Source organism: Odocoileus virginianus, unplaced genomic scaffold, assembly GCF_023699985.2.
Source record: "Odocoileus virginianus isolate 20LAN1187 ecotype Illinois unplaced genomic scaffold, Ovbor_1.2 Unplaced_Scaffold_12, whole genome shotgun sequence".
Classification (NCBI taxonomy): Eukaryota; Metazoa; Chordata; class Mammalia; order Artiodactyla; family Cervidae; genus Odocoileus; species Odocoileus virginianus.
The window spans coordinates 1,679,328-1,696,788 of NW_027224274.1; the positions used below are offsets into that span (position 1 = coordinate 1,679,328).

A 17,461-nucleotide genomic window follows, 5' to 3' on the forward strand; every position below is an offset into this window, starting at 1 on the left:
TGCTGAAGGGGCCCTTTAATACTCGAACTTGACTGTAAAAAACGTAGGTAGCCAATCATAGGTCTCAAAACTAGCAGAGGGGAGATATAAAGGGACTGAAACATAGGGTTTGTTATAGAAAGTCAAATAACTACAATGTGAAGTAGATACTACGGGGCGATGAAGACAGGCCTGTGGGTGTGTGAGGCAGACAGGTAGGCTGAATCCAGGTCATAAGAAAATTTTAATGCCAAGTTAGGGGGACTGTTCGGTTCATCTTTGTAACCCCAGCACCCAAAAGAGTGCCAGATGCATAACAGAAACTCACTGTATACTTGCTGAAGGAATGAAGAAGCTTTAAGGAACCTCCGTGGAGAAATTACACAAGATTTAAAAGCCACTTTTAAACATATATATGTATATACATACATATATATACACACATATATATATATACATATATATATACACATATATACATATATAAATATATATATTATTATATTAAGTAAATATAACGAAAACCCTACCAAGACGCATAATTGAAGGTAGGGTATGATTATAAATTATGGGAAGGGTGAAAGAGTTTGTCTGGGGGTGGTAACATTTTTTTCTTTTATCCTTCTGTGTATTTTGCCTAGTTGTCCTCATTATTTCATTCACTTATCAAATATTTATTGAGAGCCCACTATGTGTCAGGTACTGCCCTAGGAATTAGGGGAAACAGCAGTGAATGAAACAGAAATCGTGTCTTCACGAACTTACGCGTTAGTTGGAAAAGACAGAAAATTAACAAGTCGATTAAATGAGTGGTCGGCAAAAAAATAAGGCAACGAAAGAGAATAAAATCAACATCATTTACTTCAGACTTGGAGGGAGGAGATACTCATCCAGGTAAAAAGACCGAATTAGATATTTGAGCAGCGGTAAGACCGAGCGGCCCTGGAGGCGCCAGCCCGGCAGGCGACGCTGCAGCCGGGCGGCGGCGCGACGGTTGCGCGCGAGGCAGGCGGGCCTTGTGACGCGAGGGGCGGGGGCTGGAGGGCCGCGGAAACGCCGAGCTCGGCTCAGCGCTTTCTCTCCAGACAGGCGCGCGGAGCTGAAAACCAAACACAGGTCTTCCGCGCTCCTGGGGGCGGGGCCGACAGGAGTGGACCGAGTCGCCGGAGCCGAAGCCTTGGTGGAGTTGTTTTTTCGGTTGCCGGTCGCTGTGGCCGAGAGGTCTGAGGTCGGGCTGATACGTGGGGAGCAATGGCGACCTTTGTGAGCGAGCTGGAGGCGGCGAAGAAGAACTTGAGCGAGGCCCTGGGGGACAACGTGAAACAGTAAGAACTCCCCAGACGCAGCCCCCGCGTCTCTGCGCGGGCGCTCCCCCGGCCTCTGGCTGCCCACCCATCGTGGAGTGAGTCCACGCGGCCGCTGGGCCTGTGCGCCTGTCGCGTCGTGGGCTGTGGGGCTGTGGGTTTTTCCGGCTGGGGCCGGCGGGCAGCCCCGACTCACCTGGCTGGAGGGGCCGCCTCCCCGGCTTGCTCGGGACCCGGGCGGGCGCCTTCCCCCGAGGCTCTGTCCTGGGTGGGGCGAGCGAGGCGTACTCCACGCCTTCACGCCCAAGGGCCTGCTGGGCGGGTGCGGCCGGGGCGCGGAGTGCGGGACGCGCGTGGCTGAGCAGCGGCCTAGTCCGAGCCGGCTCGTCTCTAGGTGGCCCGCTCCCGGAGGGCTTCGTGGAAGCGGAGGCTTACTGAGCTCAGGTTTGTGCAGCAACTGTGGGTAAGACATGGAAAGCAATTTCGGAAGGCACACGGACCCTCCGGTGAAATGGTCACTGAACACTGCTGCGGTTATAGTGAAGACAGCAGTAGCGAACATTTATTGAACACCTTTTAAGCGCTCTAGATGTACTATCTCATCTAATCCTCGCAACAGAGATGTGAGGTAGGTATAGTTATCTCTCCCGTTTCATAGATGGGAGGACAGAGATCTTAACTCTTCAAAAGCCATGGCAGTATTGGGGCCCTCGTGCCTGATTTCTCGCTCTGAAACTTACCGGGGGGTTGCAGAGGATCCCAGAAGCTCCCAGACAGGCTTTCACCCAGGTCAGAGCAGGGGACCGAGTACAGAATCGGGTCAGAATCGCCGAAATGGCTGAGTGTAAAATCAGTAACTCAGACAAAGCCAGAGTCACAGAAGGAACCCTCCGAAGTACAAGGACCAGTTTGGAAATTTTAACACAGTATGATTACATGTTTATTTTTCTAAAATATTAGAAGCAAATTTTAAACGTTTAAGATTATAATGCCTGTGTTATTGCTGCTAGATGATTTTTCTGATATTCCTTACGTTTTGCAGTACTCAGTAGACACTCACTTTGAAATGTTTCTATAGGTGCAAGGTGTTTGGGGGATACTTTCTTTTTCTCCACTATCCTCATCTTTTAATTTTTTTTATTATAACTGAATTGAAGTTACTTAACTTGGATGTCATACATGAGTTTTGGTTTTTCCTTCTTGTGAAATTTTGATGTGGCAGTCTACTTTGTGTCTTACCAAGATATACAGAATTCCCATGTAAGACTTCGTGGAACACCGATGGACTAAATGGAATAATTAAAAACAAAATATAATTTTTAAAGATTATTTTAGTATTAGGAACAGTAATAAATCAAACTAGAAACAACGGAATTAAAATGTAATAATCTGTTATTTTGGGCATAGTTATTTAATTTTTTATAAACATTAATTGACTCCCAAAGATAGAATATTTTTACCTGAAGTTATAGTTTAATATGCATGTTGAATTTCTCCTTCTTTGCTTACTTAATTAAAAATTCTTAATTATTTTAATGAGTAAAATTGACAGCCTTTACCATCATTAATTACTGTAGCTTATTTTTGTAATACTGACTGCTAAAATTTACACTTTTTGAGCACGGTAGACTTGTCACTCATATTTATGATGCTTACAAATATTTGGAAGTGAATGTTTTCATGCTACAGTATACTTGGCTTGTTAGTATAATTGACTGATTAGATGCAATGATACCCTCTGTGATCCTACCCTTCTCACACAGGTCACCAGAAATGTTGAAGTTAGTGTTTCCTATTTGGTCTTTAAAGGTCAATGCTGGCTATCAGATGTTTTGTCAAATACAGATGCCAAAGCTAAATTTGGTGCATCTGTAGCTGAATCTCCATTAAGAATGCAATCAAAATATACCTTTGTTCAAGGAAGAGTTAGTGGTACAGTGTTGTTCTCTATTAATGTTTTCCATTGTCTTTTTTTCCCTCTGCTCCTTAAAAAGTGCTTCTTGGTTGAGCAGTCTGTCCTACAATATTTTCTCACATAACCTGCTTGAGTAGTTTTTCTTGGTTTGTACAGCCTGACCATTTGAATGCGGTTCTTGTTCATGGATGAGATACGTCAGGTATATAAGGACCTCAGGCATGAGTTGTTTCCTAGTTGATGCTGTTGTCCTAATGTCCTTTGTGCCAGGCTGTCTGCGCATGTCAGCTTCTGGAAAGACAGGAGCTTTGCTAGCTTACTCACTTTGTATAGTACTCAGTAGAGTGTCGGGTTCAAATGAGTGCTTAGTTTTTTGGATGATTTAGCCATATGTTATTTAATTTTCCCCAGGTATCTGCAGTGCTTCCTAGTCTGATTCATTTATACTTATCACCCATTATCCTCACCTACATAGAGGCTGGCTTACTTTGTTTTTCTTATTTTTAAGGAAAACAATCAGTTGTCCATGGCTATACAACGAGGGGACCAGGATTGGGAAGTGAGTCTTCAACTTGATAGCCAGTGCTGGCTATTTGGGCTATAAAGTTTGAAAATATAGATAGCATCAGGTTGGCAGAGTCTTGTCTTCACTTCAAGTATGAAGTATTTGAAACTATCCTTTCTTGAAAATAGGAACACAGGGTTTTTAAACAATTAAGTTTTTCTCATGTTACTCTCCTCTTTTGTTGTATGGGATAGGAAAAGACTTTTGCTTTTCTGTGGTACTTTATTTCACTTTTAAATTGTTCTTGTCATTAAAAAGGCAGAGGAATCATGTAAGTGTTTGCTATTGGGAAGGTATTATTGATTAATGAATTTGACTCAGGTGAAATGTTGTGCCAGGTTCTAGAACTAAACTTGTTTTGCTATTGAATGAAATGGGTCTTGGGAAACTTTAAGGCGCCATTAAAGTTATGAATTTTCCCCGGCAGGGTTGGGGTGGGGAGTACAGGAACTCAAACAATCACATCTATGTAGTTAGCCAAACTTAAGCTGATCTGTGTATAGGACAGCAGGAGAAATTGCTATGAGTATAATGGCAGTGAGAGCATTAAACCGTCTTGTTTAGGACTCTCTTTTGTTGTTAGAAACTCAAATGAGCATTACAAAGTAGCTAATCGTGAATTGAAAGTTACTGTAAAACATGTACTAAGTAATTAATTAGTCCTGCTTCATGAATGAGGAGTAGCTTGCTTAAGCATTAAAACAAGGGGTGTGCGAAAAAAAAAGAATGAAAAGGGGTGTGGATGTGAAAAATCAAGTATTTTACTCCTATTTTTAATAATGTTGTTAAGGTATAAAAGATTGGATCCTTTTTTTCTACCAGTTAACTAGTAATTTTTATGATTAGTGGTTGTTTTTCACTTTTAAGAAACCACTAAGTTTCTCTTATGCTTAGGTATTTTTCTTTGTGGCAAGTTATTTTAGAAGCCTGTTCAACCAGATGGAGTAAAATTTGTGTTCAGTTGACAGAAAAGGTCACCCAGAGTCCGTATTAATGTACACTCCTCAATCTATAAAACACAACAAACTTTAAAATATAAAGCTTTCTCAAAATTGAAGTATAAATGACAGACAACTTTTCATTAGTCTCAGGGGTACAATATTAATGATTCAGGATTTGTGTATATATTTCATTGTGGCACCACAAGAAGTCTAGTTCATGTCTCTCATCATCCATAGTTAAAAAATTATTTTTTTCTTGTGATGAGAACTTTTAATACATTATTGACTGGGGGATTTTGTAGAAACTTACACCCATGACCATCAATTTGTTATGTTAGTGAATATTGAAACACTCTGGTCAATAATATTCAGGTTAACAAAAGACTTATTGATACGTCTTTGGGCAGTAAGTTGTTAAGATCTACTCTCAGCAGCTTTCAAATATGCAATATTTGACAACTTTAATAATATTTAAAATAATTTTAAGTGTATTTTTCTGGGGAGTAGGTCCTTTAGAAAGGCAGCCGCGAGGAAAGAAAGGTACAGCTGTGGTTTTTAGCTGGTTGACTTATAGGTCAGACTCTGTGACTACCGTTCAGTCCCTTTTAGGGAGGACTTTCCTCTTCTGATGGTGTTCTGACTCCTCAGTAGCTTAAACAACTGATTTATTTTCTCACCATTCCAGAGTCTAGAAGTCTGACATCAGGGTGTGAGCAGGGTTGTTGTTTTCTGAGGCCTCTCCCATTGGCTGTTGCCTGCTGTCTCTTGTTTGTATCCTAATCCGTTCTTATAAGGACACCAGTCTCATTGGGTTAGGGCCTACCCTGATGCCTCCAGTTCAGTTCAATTCAGTCGCTCGGTCATGTCTGACTCTTTGCGACCCCATGGACTGCAGCACGCCAGGCTTCCCTGTCCATCACCAACTCCCAGAGCTTACTCAAACTCATGTCCATTGAGTTGGTGATGCCATCCAACCATCTCATCCTCTGTCGTCCCCTTCTCCTCCTGCCTTCAATCTTTCCCAGCATCAGGGTCTTTTCCAATGAGTCAGTTCTTTGCATCAGGTGGCCAAAGTATTGGAGTTTCAGCTTCAGCATCAGTCCTTCCAGTGAATATTCAGGACTGATCTCCTTTAGGATAGACTGGTTTTGCAGTCCAAGGGACTCTCAAGAGTCTTCTTCAACACCACAGTTCAAAAGCATCAATTCTTCGACATTCAGCTTTCTTTATAGTCCACCTCTCACATCCATACATGACCACTGGAAAAACCATAGCCTTGACTAGACGGACCTTTGTTGACAAAGTAATGTCTCTGCTTTTTAATATGCTGTCTAGGTTGGTCATAGCTTTTCTTCCAAGGAGCAAGCGTCTTTTAATTTCATGGCTGCAGTCACCATCTGCAGTGATTTCGGAGCCCCCCAAAATAAAATCTGTCACTGTTTCCATTGTTTCCCCATCTGTTTGCCATGAAGTGATGGGACTGGATGCCATGATCTTAGTTTTCTGAATGTTGAGCTTTAAGCCAAGTTTTTCAGTCTTCTCTTTCTCTTTCATCAAGAGGCTCTTTAGTTCTTCTTCACTTTCTGCCATAAGGGTGGTGTCATCTGCATTTCTGAGGTTATTGATATTTCTCCTGGTAATTTTGATTCCAGCTAGTGCTTATCCAGTCCAGCATTTCTCATGATGTACTCTGCATATAAGTTAAATAAGCAGGTTTCATAATTACCTCTTTGAAGGCCCTGTCACGTTCTGTGGTACTAGGGGTTAGGGATTCAACATATGAATTTGGGGGGAAACACAACTCAGTCCATAACATTAAGGAATGCAAAATTTCCTTCTTTTCCTGGGAGTTGAGGGAGATAAGGTGAACTTGGGGAAGAAGCAAAACCTGAGGTTCTTAATATTGCTTCTGCCTCTGCAGATACTGGGCTAACTTAAAGTTGTGGTTCAAGCAGAAGATCAGCAAAGAAGAGTTTGACCTTGAAGCTCATAGACTTCTCACACAGGATAATGGTAAAATAATCTGGGGAGTTATTTTATGGTTCTGAAGTTTTCCCAGATCTGCAATAAATTAAAAAATTTTTTTTTTTTTTTTAGTAGTATGTAAGGTCATTTAAATAATGTGGATATTTAAAAGTAAATGTAAAGAATGGCAGAGTAGGGGATATCCAAAGTTTTTAAAAACTAGACTAAAACAGTGGGTTCCTTATGTTGTAAATATTGTGTACTTGACTTGTGACAATCTTCCCTTTTTCAGTCCATTCTCACAACGATTTCCTCCTGGCTATTCTCACGCGTTGTCAGATTTTGGTGTCTACACCAGGTAAGGGAGTGGAAATAACCTCTAGGGATGTCAGTCAGCAAAGCCACAAACTCTGGGCTTATTACTAGGCTCTGGCTGCCTTTAACAGACGTGTTTGCAAATGAAATGTTCTTTGAACTGCTTAGAAGACACATTTTATTATAAAGTGCTGATTCTTTTATAGGACCTTTTTAAAGCAGGTAATTTCACTGTCCTTACATTGACTTTTGTGCTTTACTGGGTTTCAGTTACTTAAGTAAACCAGAGGTGAGGAGGCGAGTAGTTAGTCAGGAGGAAGAAGCTGAGGAGAGTGAAGAGAGGGCAATTTGGTGGTTAGAAGAAGTTTACCAGAGATGTATGGAGGATGAACCAGGCGGAGGAGAAACCACAGCATATGTTGAGAACTTGGATTTTCCCATTCTTAATTCAATGAGATATTAGCACCTGGAAGGTTAAGTGCTTCAGCCTGTGTTTGGCAAACTATCCTGGAGAACAAAGGTAGAGATTAGCAGCGAAGTAGGGAAGTGCATGGAAGCCAAGTCTGTCACTTCAACCTAAGAAAATGAGTATAGACAGAATGATTTTTTGCCCCTAGTATTTTGGAGGTTTAAGTGGTACAGGTCACCTCTTTCAGTCTCATTTTATTCAGTTGGTCAAAACCAAATAAATACGTTAGAAATTTGCCTCATGGTAAAGCTTATCCTGGGCTCTTGTATTTTCAGGTACTGTTGGTTTTTGTTGTTTCTTTTAAAGGGCCTGTGGTGATTCTAATGGTCGTTTATTAAAAGCCCATGTTTGTCTAGAGAAAGTGGAGTCACTCTGTCGTGTCTCACCCCTTGCGACCCCATGGACAGTAGGACAGTAGTAGCCTACTGGGCTCCTCCGTCCATGGGATTTTCCAGGCGAGACTGCTGGAGTGGCTGCCATTTCCTTCTCCAGGGTTCCCCCCCACCCCCCACTCCCCCACTCCGCCCATCCCCAGGGATCGAACCCAGGTCTCCTGCATTGCAGACAGGCACTTGACCATCTGAGCCACCAGGGAAACTCCTTTTATCTAGAGAAGGCTAGTATTTTCTGTCATCTCCCTCTGCTAAGCTCTGTTGTAAGATCAAGAATTCAGATAAGATATCTTAAAGGCCTGTTCTTCACACTCAAGAGAAGTTACCGTTGGTGGGAAGAGTGGTAAAAAGTGTTTGTTTATGGAGATTGGTGTTAGAGCAGGGAGGCTGCTCTCCACCCCTCACCATTCCCCTTGCTGCACATTCTACACTGTGTCTGATGTTTAATTTAAATAGAAGTGGACTTTTGCCTCTTAGATCATAAAGATAATCCACTCTATTGTTTAAAATTTAATTTGATCCGAAAAGCGAACATTTTGTGAGGACAGATCTTAACTTTTTAGGTAGATATATTCTGAAGTGCCAGACACCCAAAAGATTCAGTGAGACGATTGGAATTAAAAACTTTGGTTGATAGGAGTTAGGAGGCTTGGGTTCAAATTTAAGTTTTGTCGGTAGCTTATATTAGGTGATATATTTAATTATTGAATGTTGTTAGCTTCCATGAGACAGTAATATCTACCCCACATGGATATAAAAAAAGCAGGTGAAAGAACATGTAAAATTTCTGTTAAAAATAAATGCCAATAGAATATGAAGTGATACTAGTATAGGTGGCTGATTTTAATTAAAGCCTTTGATACTCTTGAATGTTTGTTGTTGGTTGTTTAAAAATAAATGAAGATACATTGGGATTTAAGAGATTATTTCTCCATCAAACATCCAAAATATCTTTCCTTAAAACAAAATATTTGTTGGAGATGATTTCTACTAAAAGTATAATATAGAAGTATAATTTTTGTGTGTGTTAATATTTGTGGTCAGATTGCTTACTATTTCTCTAAGCCAGGCAAGAAAGATGGTTTTAATAATATTATTTGTTGACTACTAACAGCTGTGTCCTAGACACTTTATGTGCATTGTCTTTTTTCTTAAAAGTATTCTTTGAGATATTTTTTTCAAGTGTATGTATAACTTTGATTTTTTTGTTTGTTTAGCTTGGTCTTTCTTACCATGTTTACAGGTTACTATCAAATGTCTGATAATTTGCATTTAAGAAGAAGCATAAAACTGCCTGGAGATTGCCCTTTAGAGTGCCAGGAGGCCAGCTGTTAACAGTGGGGCTGTGCTCGAGGGTGCCAGTACCCACACCAGCTACCTTAGTAAAGCCAAGGCATTTTGTTTTATTTTAACTAGAGAAGAGTTCTCCATTCCCCTGTCCTCTCGCCTGTCACATGTACCTCACTACGCACAGGAGTGAGCGGGTCTGGCTGTGTGCGGCCAGGAACAGCTGTTCAGTGAACTCGGAAGGGCCTGCACTTGATTTACTGCTGTGCTCGGGTTGTCTTGAAATTCTTAACTTTTGATCAGGGGACCCATCTTTTTTGTGTTGTACTGAGCTCAGTCCTGGATGTGAGGGAGGCATTTGTATAGATGACTTTTCAATATAGATACTCCATTAATCTTGTTTTTAGCTGTACTGTCCTTCCTGCTTTCCACTGGACTCACCTGCAAATTCAGATTCTTTATGGATGTCTACTAGTCCGGTTAACTGAGTTCCACCTATTTGCCAGGCTTGCCTAGCTTAGGTCATAGCTCCCATGTGTCCACTTTGTAAGTTGGCTCCTTTTTAGCCTATCCTTGGAATTTGGTGAGATCTCATCTTGGTCTGCCACTCATTTTCCTTTTAATCTCTGTTGTGGATGTGCCATTTACTTTTTTCTACTGTTGTTTTTAGTAGGATCTTGAAAGAGAGAGGAGACACATACATGTGCTCAGTTTGCTATCTTGAACTAGAAAATTCTGTCCTGCTTTTATAATATTACTGCTACTATTAAGCAAACAAGCACCCCATAGACAATTAAAAACGTGAAAAACAAATTTGTCTTCCTAAAAGAACAATTTTGGTTACAACTAGGAAAAAAAAAGTGATTGAGAGAATTTGAAGTTTTGTTTAGAGAAGCAGAAAGAGATCTGAATTTAAGCATTTATTGTTTATTTCCATCATTTGAGCATCTCATACTTCTTTAACCCAAAGTGAAAACAAACTTAACAGTTATCAGTTGTCGTTCTTTTCTCTTATGATTGTTATTTTTCTGTCTCATAGAGGGTGCTGGATCTTTACCCTGGACAGGGGGTTCTGCAGCCAAACCTGGAAAACCAAAGGGAAAGAAAAAGCTTTCTTCTGTTCGTCAGAAATTTGATGTAGGTTGTTCTTCAGTAGATCTTGGTAATGATTGATTTAAGAACTGTTGTGATGGAACTGGCTTTAGTTTTTTAATGAATATTACAATTCTGGTAGGAAAGTTGAAAAAAGGTGAAGAGAAAAAGATGGTATTTGGGGAGGAAAAGATATTATTGAATTTGAAATTGGGACTCAATCTTTGAAACCCTCTTTACCAAAGTGTCTGAAATTTTATACTTCTAGTTTGTTATTGAATAATTATTAATATGTTTTCATTAGTATATCATGACCTTTTAGTGATTCAAGAACTATCCCTATGTTCTTTTCCCTCTAAAATATCTTTGGGAATGAATAATGTTACTCAGATTGAAGACTTCTGTTCAAGGGTCCAGGAGGTCTAGAGGCCTCCAGCAGGATCTTGGTGATGCCCTGGTAAACCTTGAGCCTTCTGGGGATCCTCAGAGAAATCTTGAAGGCATTGGACTATGAAATTTGTAAACATTTTAGAATAACTTGCTTTTTCAGGTTTATATCCAGGGAACAAAATTTCCCAAAAGTATCCCTTTTATAGATTTGATTGGATACTTTACTGATTAACATCAACAAGCATATATTTACTTCTAATTTTTGCTCTATGTTTTATATCAATAATATTCGATCTGGAGGGCATCAGCATCTCCAGAAAGGCATACTTGCTTTAAAAAAGCATGTTTGATATAAAATAGTTTTATACTTGAAAAATGGAAAAGCAAGTTGCTTTTATAATACAGACTTCAAATAGGACAAACCATATTTGCTACAAAATCTAGTGAGCTGGACTTAAGCTAAAGCTACAGGGGCATATCTCCTACTGATGGTGGAGAATGTAAATGTGCTATCAGTATCTCCCAGAGCAAGGCTGGGGTTATATAAGTGGAAAAAATTGGGAAAGGCTATTTTTTAAAAAACTAATGACTGTCTTAAAAAGATTCTGTGTTGAGAATTGTTAGTGGAATATAATGTAACTGAAGAGTTATACTACCCTACATTATCTTGGAATATTTGTTATTAGATCTGTTACGTTGGTAACAGAAATTACCAGTTTTCTGAAACATTCACTGTATGTTTCTGCTTTTAGAATCTGCTTATTTACAAGTGTACTTAAAATGTTTTGACTTGTTTGAAAGTAGTTTTATATCTTCTCTTTCTCCCCATTTGTTATTTTTAGCACAGAGCCATATATTCTGTGATTACTGAGGAATTAATTAAATAGAATAAACTATTATGCATACTACTACTGTTCCCCTTAACTCATGTCTTCATTATTAATATGTAATGGTTGTGAATCTGTGATTGTGCATGAGTTACTTTTTTTAAACTCTTGTGGTTTAGTTTTGATGGCATTAATTTGTAGGATCTCAGGTCCAATTCATTGGTTACTTTTGTTTGTGTCTTATTACTTGTCATGTAATGAATAATTGTGAAAAGTTTTCTTACCTATAGCATAGATTCCAGCCTCAAAATCCCCTCTCAGGAGCCCAGCAGTTTGTGGCAAAGGATCCCCAGGATGACGATGACTTGAAACTTTGTTCCCACACAATGATGCTTCCTACTCGGGGTCAGCTTGAAGGGAGGATGATAGTGACTGCTTACGAGCACGGGCTGGACAATGTCACCGAGGAGGCTGTCTCAGCTGTGGTCTACGCGGTGGAGGTTGGTTTGCTGGTGTCAACAACACTCCTATAGATTGAATGTGGGGCTTGTGTGTGTTATTCAGAGTTAGTACTGCAAGAAAAGAACTAAAAGGTAACTCTGATTTCAGATTTGCCTTGCTGAAATTGTTTTCTCTTGAGGGGAGAAACATCACAATCCAAACAGTTGCCTTCAGTCAACAGACTAAGCTCTTCAGAAACGTTACTGCTGGCATAACACTTTTGATGTTTAACTTGTCAACACGGGGAGAGGTTTTAAGCAAAAAATTGAGATTGAGAATCCTAAAGATTAAAATCATTTGATTTTGCTGTGGTAGAGCATTTGAAGTAGCATTACGAGGTGTGGTGTCTGAACCATGGGATTCTGTCTCAGCACACTCTTCCGTTCATTAATTTTACTCATTCAGTTACTAGACAGAACTTCCACTGGGGTCTACACAGGTAGTGACAGGTGACGCTGGGTCTTTCCTTTCGATCCTCTGGGCCTCTCTTTCCTGGCCTGTACCTGAGATTATAATAGCTGTCTCATGAAGTTCTGAGTTACAAAGGGTACCATGGTGTCCTGACATGAGGTGGTCTTACTGGTGTAGCTGGAATGCCGTGCCCCCTGGCTCTGCGTCAATAACGGTAGTCTCGGACTAGTCTGTTCTCACAGACAGTCTCTAACCCTCTCTTAGGCTTCACAAAGGTGAAGAGATGTTAAATACCTAATATCTGTTTATTTCCTGTATATATCTGTCTTTTATGTGGCTTTTGAGAGAGCCAGGGTTCTATTTATGCAAGGATTTTAGTAGATTGGGTACTATAACCAACATATTCCTGATCTTAAAACATTTTGTATCATTTTCAAACAAGCTTCAAGGTAGTTTGCTACTTTAAAAAATTACTTGTTTTTGTACTTATATTTAAAGCTATTCGAAAATCATTTTTGAGAGAGAGGAGCCAATTTAGAGGTACAAAGATTTTAATAAATTTCCGAGGAGCAAGCTCGTCTTAGGTAGAACTGGATGAAAACGGTGCCTCTCCGTTCACTCCCTCTTAGGCCTGCCCACTCTGGAGTGGCCTGTGGCTTTTTAGGGAGCGTTCCTTTGGCTTCAGCACTTGCTTGCCTTTCTCACGTCTCCATTCACTCAGTCCCAATAAACATTGTTTGGTCAATGGGAGTTTTGTGGTTTGCTTTTAAGAGGAGTTCATGCTATTTTTCATTTTTTTTTCTTGTTTTTACAGAATCACCTTAAAGATATACTGACATCAGTTGTGTCAAGAAGGAAAGCTTACCGATTACGTGATGGTCATTTTAAATATGCCTTTGGTAGTAATGTGACTCCACAGCCATACCTGAAGAATAGTGTAGTAGCTTATAACAGCTTAATAGAAAGGTATATGAAGTTTCTTGTGATCTTTGCATCCATCCTTTCTAGTTGGTTATGCTGCTGCTGCTGCTGCTGCGTCGCTTCAGTTGTGTCTGATTCTGTGCAACTCCATAGATGGCAGCCCACCAGGCTCCCCTGTCCCTGGGATTCTCCAGGCAAGAACACTGGAGTGGGTTGCCATTTCCTCCTCCAATGCATGAAAGTGAAAAGTGAAAGTGAAGTCGCTCAGTCGTGTCTGACTCGTAGCGACCCCATGGACTGCAGCCCACCAGGCTCCCCCATCCATGGGATTCTCCAGGCAAGAGGACTGGAGTGGGGTGCTACTCTTATGTAATAGACCACCATTAAATAATTGGTTGTTGAGTTTCTGTTAGTCTAGGGTATGTCTGAGAGCAGTAGTTTTATTTTCTCAAGTTGCTTCCTTGCATAACTGGTGAATTCTTTTGGTACTCTGTAGATCAAAAGTAAAGTTGTAGAGTTTGGCTGCGGTGTGTGGCTTAATGTGAGCCCCACTATCTGACGGCAGTGCATCTTGAAGACTCCTGGGGCAGCACCTCCTGGTGGTGGGAGTGGGCCAGCTGTCACTCAGAAATGTGGCCTGTGATTGTTTAGGTCAAGGTTGGGTTTCTTGATGGTGGGAGGAGGTGTGGTGGGTGTTTCTCCAGGTCCTTATCTGGCGTTTGTTGCTGGAGCTCAGGATGGTGGCCTGGGCTGGGTGGCATCGGTTGCTCTTGGCATCCTCCTGTGCAGATCTGGTCTTTCAGCTCCGATCTCTGGAACCGCTCTGCACTTTACTGTGGCTCCCAGGACCCCTGTGCTGTCCTGAAACATCCCTGAGATGACCTGGATCACCTTCCCTTTGTTGTCTCTTTTCAGGCAGAAGAGAGGTAGAAAAAAGTGTGATTGGGAAGGCTGGCTGGAGTGGTGATGGGGAAGAAGTCGCTGGCAGGGAAGGCAGGTGGCCTGATCGTGGTGGGGTGTGAGGGGAGAGCGGGCAGGGAGTCGCGGCAGACGGAGCTGACCCGCAGGGGCCTGCGCTGTGCTTGGTTCATGGCTCTGCAGACCTCCGCTCAGCTCACGAGGCTCCGTTTGAAGAGCAGCGGCTTAGGCTGGGTTCACTGTTTCAGACGGCTGCAGGTGAAGGTTTATGTTCTCAGCCTCATTCACGTGTATCTGTTGTGGATTATTTGTTCTCCTTTGCGAGTCATTCGTCTTGAGAGAAAAACACCCGTTGTGCTGGGTGAGTGCTGGAGCAGTGTCTGAGCCGCCCTCTCTCCCTGCCAGCCTGTCCGCGCAGGGCCCCCGCCTCACCCTGGGCCGCCTGTTTCTCCATCAGGGCTGCCTTTGGCTGGCGCCGAAACCCGCGCTCACTGCCCACTTGTGCTTTCCTCCGAGTTCCGTCCTCGCTGTTTGAGCTCCCGTGTGTTCTCCAGAGTGGCAGAGCCTATCTCCTACTGTGTCATCTCCTACTGGATAATCACGCTTGTCTTCCCAGCCGTATCTGGGTTCTGTTTGGGGAACTTGGCAAAATTTGGATGCGTTTTCTCTACCCCCCTAGTTTGGCCTGTTGCTTCTTTTGTGCTGTATCTTCTTGCCTTGCTTGTTATTTTTTGATCCTGTTGTCTTAGTTTCCTCTCCAGGTCAGTTTGCAATTTCATTTTCCTTTGATTAGGGTCTATTATTTTTTCTGCCTAGAAGCTCGTTAAGGGCAGGAACGATTTTGACTCTGTATCCTGACTTAACGCATATTTTGACACTCGTGGAGGGAGGAGGGTAAGTGCAGATGCACTGCATTTTGTTTGAAGCCCCAGAGATGGGCTGCCTTTAAAATTGAAAATTGCAGGTTATTCATGCATACACTGGCTGAAAAGTAGTTAGATTTCTGACCCATTTTGAGCTACGTTTTATGAGAAGTTTGCTAGCGGGCCGCCCCGTTCTGGCTGTTCAGCGGTCCCCCTCTCTCGCTGGGGCTGTTTCTGACGCGTTTCCTTTTCAGCCCTCCAGCCTTCTCTGCTCCTTGTGCCGCTCAGAGCCCCGCGCCCCACCCGCCCCCTGATGATGCCGAGCAGCAGGCGGCGCTCCTGCTGGCGTGCTCCGGGGACGCACTGCCCGCGCCTCCGCCTCCAGTGAACATGTACGACCTTTTCGAAGCTTTGCAGGTAACTCTTGGCACCTTAAGGTTGTTCTAGATTTATGGGTAGGTTCAAAGTTTCTTCAAGTCCACAAAGATAATATTCACTAGCTTTCCCATTTCTTGACTTGTTTTTCAGTTTTTATTGTTATTACAGTTATTGTTTGTTATTAATACTAGCATTATTTTCAAATCCTGCTCTCAGGAATCCTTTCTAACTTACCTCCCCCATTTCTCACCTTTCCGGTGAAAGGAGAAAAAAAACTCCTTGTTCCCTTATTTCTCCTTCAGAGCCTTGTTATTTCCTTGTTTTTTTTGTTATGTTTTGGGTTTTATTAAGTTTTGGCTCAAAACTTAACAGGTTTGTGTCTTGTGTGTGAGTGTTTTGTTGATATAAACCTTACGTTCATTTTCTGTGTACTGAAGTATAATTGGAGACATGCTGATGTTTTTATCCCAGGTACACAGGGAAGTCATTCCTACCCATACCGTATATGCTCTCAACATTGAAAGGATCATTATGAAACTCTGGCATCCCAATCATGAAGAGCTGCAGCAAGACAAAGTCCATCGCCAGCGCTTGGCAGCCAAGGAGGGGCTTTTGTTCTGCTGAATTAGGATTTGACAGTGTGGGACCCTCAGCTAACTCATTGATTATTGAATTGAATGTTTTGGGGATTCACATTGCAAGACTGAAGTGTATAGTGTACATATAATCTTTCCTATGGAAATGAGACAGTACATTTTGTGTTGCTGCTGTGACGCCATTAATATAAATCTGATTTTGGCAATGACCCATATCTCTCTTGTGTGTGTGTGTGTTCCCAATTATGGGACTAGGCACTGAGAAAGTTCTGTGCCTGGAATAGCGATGTTTGGGCATCTGAGCCCTAGTATACTATGGTCTTCATGTGAGGTAGGTGACATTCTAGAACAAAGAAGCTGTTATAACTTTGTCTCCACAATCAGGAGGATGTCTGTCTGTTCAGAGACATCATGTATTCTGTATCTGGCAAGTCTGAAATTTCTGCTTTTCTCCTGAAGAACTGTTTTTTCTTAAACTGCTTTTAACAAAGTGTTAAAAGTTGGTTATCTTTGTTAGTCATCAGTTTAGTATACTTTTTTTTTGTGACCAGTTTTAACAGATACAGTTGCCTATTACAATTTCATAGAAAATAAGACTTAGAAATACTATGCTGTTCAATAAGATAAAGTCTCTTCTTTAAAAACCAAATGAGAATAATCTCTTAGGATGTAACTTTATAAAAATATCTTCTCATAATTCCTTTCTTTTAGAGTTGTTAGGCCCAAAGACTTTGATTGGTAGGTTCATCTATTCCTGTAGATGTCTTTAAGAAGTTCAGGTAAACATACTGGATTTATACTTGGTTAATTCTCCTGTTCCTGTGAAATATCCTTCCAAATGGCAGTGTTACTAATAACCAAGTTTGTTTCTTAAAAGATACGTTGCTTTTTTTATTCAAGAGATGTTATAGGTAGATACACTAGAATATACAGATGGGTTTAAGTAGGTCTAAATAATATATGTGTAGATAAGTATGTGTGGTTCAATATCTGGATCTGTGTATTTGTTTTTGTATTTTAAATGCAACAAATAAATCTTTTGGGAGAAAACTTTATTAAAGTGAACATAACGAATACTGCCTTCAGAAATATGAAGAACCTTGTTTTATGAGATCTTAGCAGAAACTTTTCAAAAGAATGTATCAGAAAGATAAAAAACAGGTTCCAATTAAGGTGTGTCATCGCTTCCTTCTGTGATACATAGATTAAGACAAAAAAATAAATAGCTTAGTTTCAGTTCTTGGGACAACTCTGAAAAGTCATTTAGAGTTTTGGATAACTCAAGAATTTTTAGGATTTCTAAGAACTTGAACTGATATCTAAGTGTGTATAGTGGATCCACATTCTATCTTGAGCCTCAGTGCTAAGTGTGTATTACATTTCATGTGCTCCATAGATGGAGAGACACCTAGACGTTTTGAACATGCCCCGC

General features: G+C 41.1%; 1 protein-coding gene across 1 annotated transcript; it reads left to right on the forward strand.

Moving 5' to 3' along the window:
• The first annotated feature begins 1,013 nt into the window (after positions 1 to 1,013).
• TADA1 (transcriptional adaptor 1) lies at positions 1,014 to 17,089 on the forward strand. The gene is made up of 8 exons (XM_020880871.2): positions 1,014 to 1,304; positions 6,626 to 6,717; positions 6,962 to 7,027; positions 10,172 to 10,269; positions 11,732 to 11,941; positions 13,168 to 13,319; positions 15,310 to 15,472; positions 15,905 to 17,089. The coding sequence occupies exons 1-8, from the start codon at positions 1,231 to 1,233 to the stop codon at positions 16,055 to 16,057; spliced, it is 1,008 nt and encodes a 335-aa protein (XP_020736530.1). The 5' UTR covers positions 1,014 to 1,230; the 3' UTR covers positions 16,058 to 17,089.
• Positions 17,090 to 17,461: the final 372 nt, after the last annotated feature.

Excerpts from the sequence above, each read along its gene's own strand:
- TADA1 (XM_020880871.2), top strand. The coding sequence starts at position 1,231 with ATGGCGACCTTTGTGAGCGAGCTGGAGGCGGCGAAGAAGAACTTGAGC. Across the intron at positions 11,942-13,167 it reads CTGTGGTCTACGCGGTGGAG|AATCACCTTAAAGATATACT; the intron begins GTTGGTTTGCTG and ends TTGTTTTTACAG. Across the intron at positions 13,320-15,309 it reads TATAACAGCTTAATAGAAAG|CCCTCCAGCCTTCTCTGCTC; the intron begins GTATATGAAGTT and ends TTTCCTTTTCAG.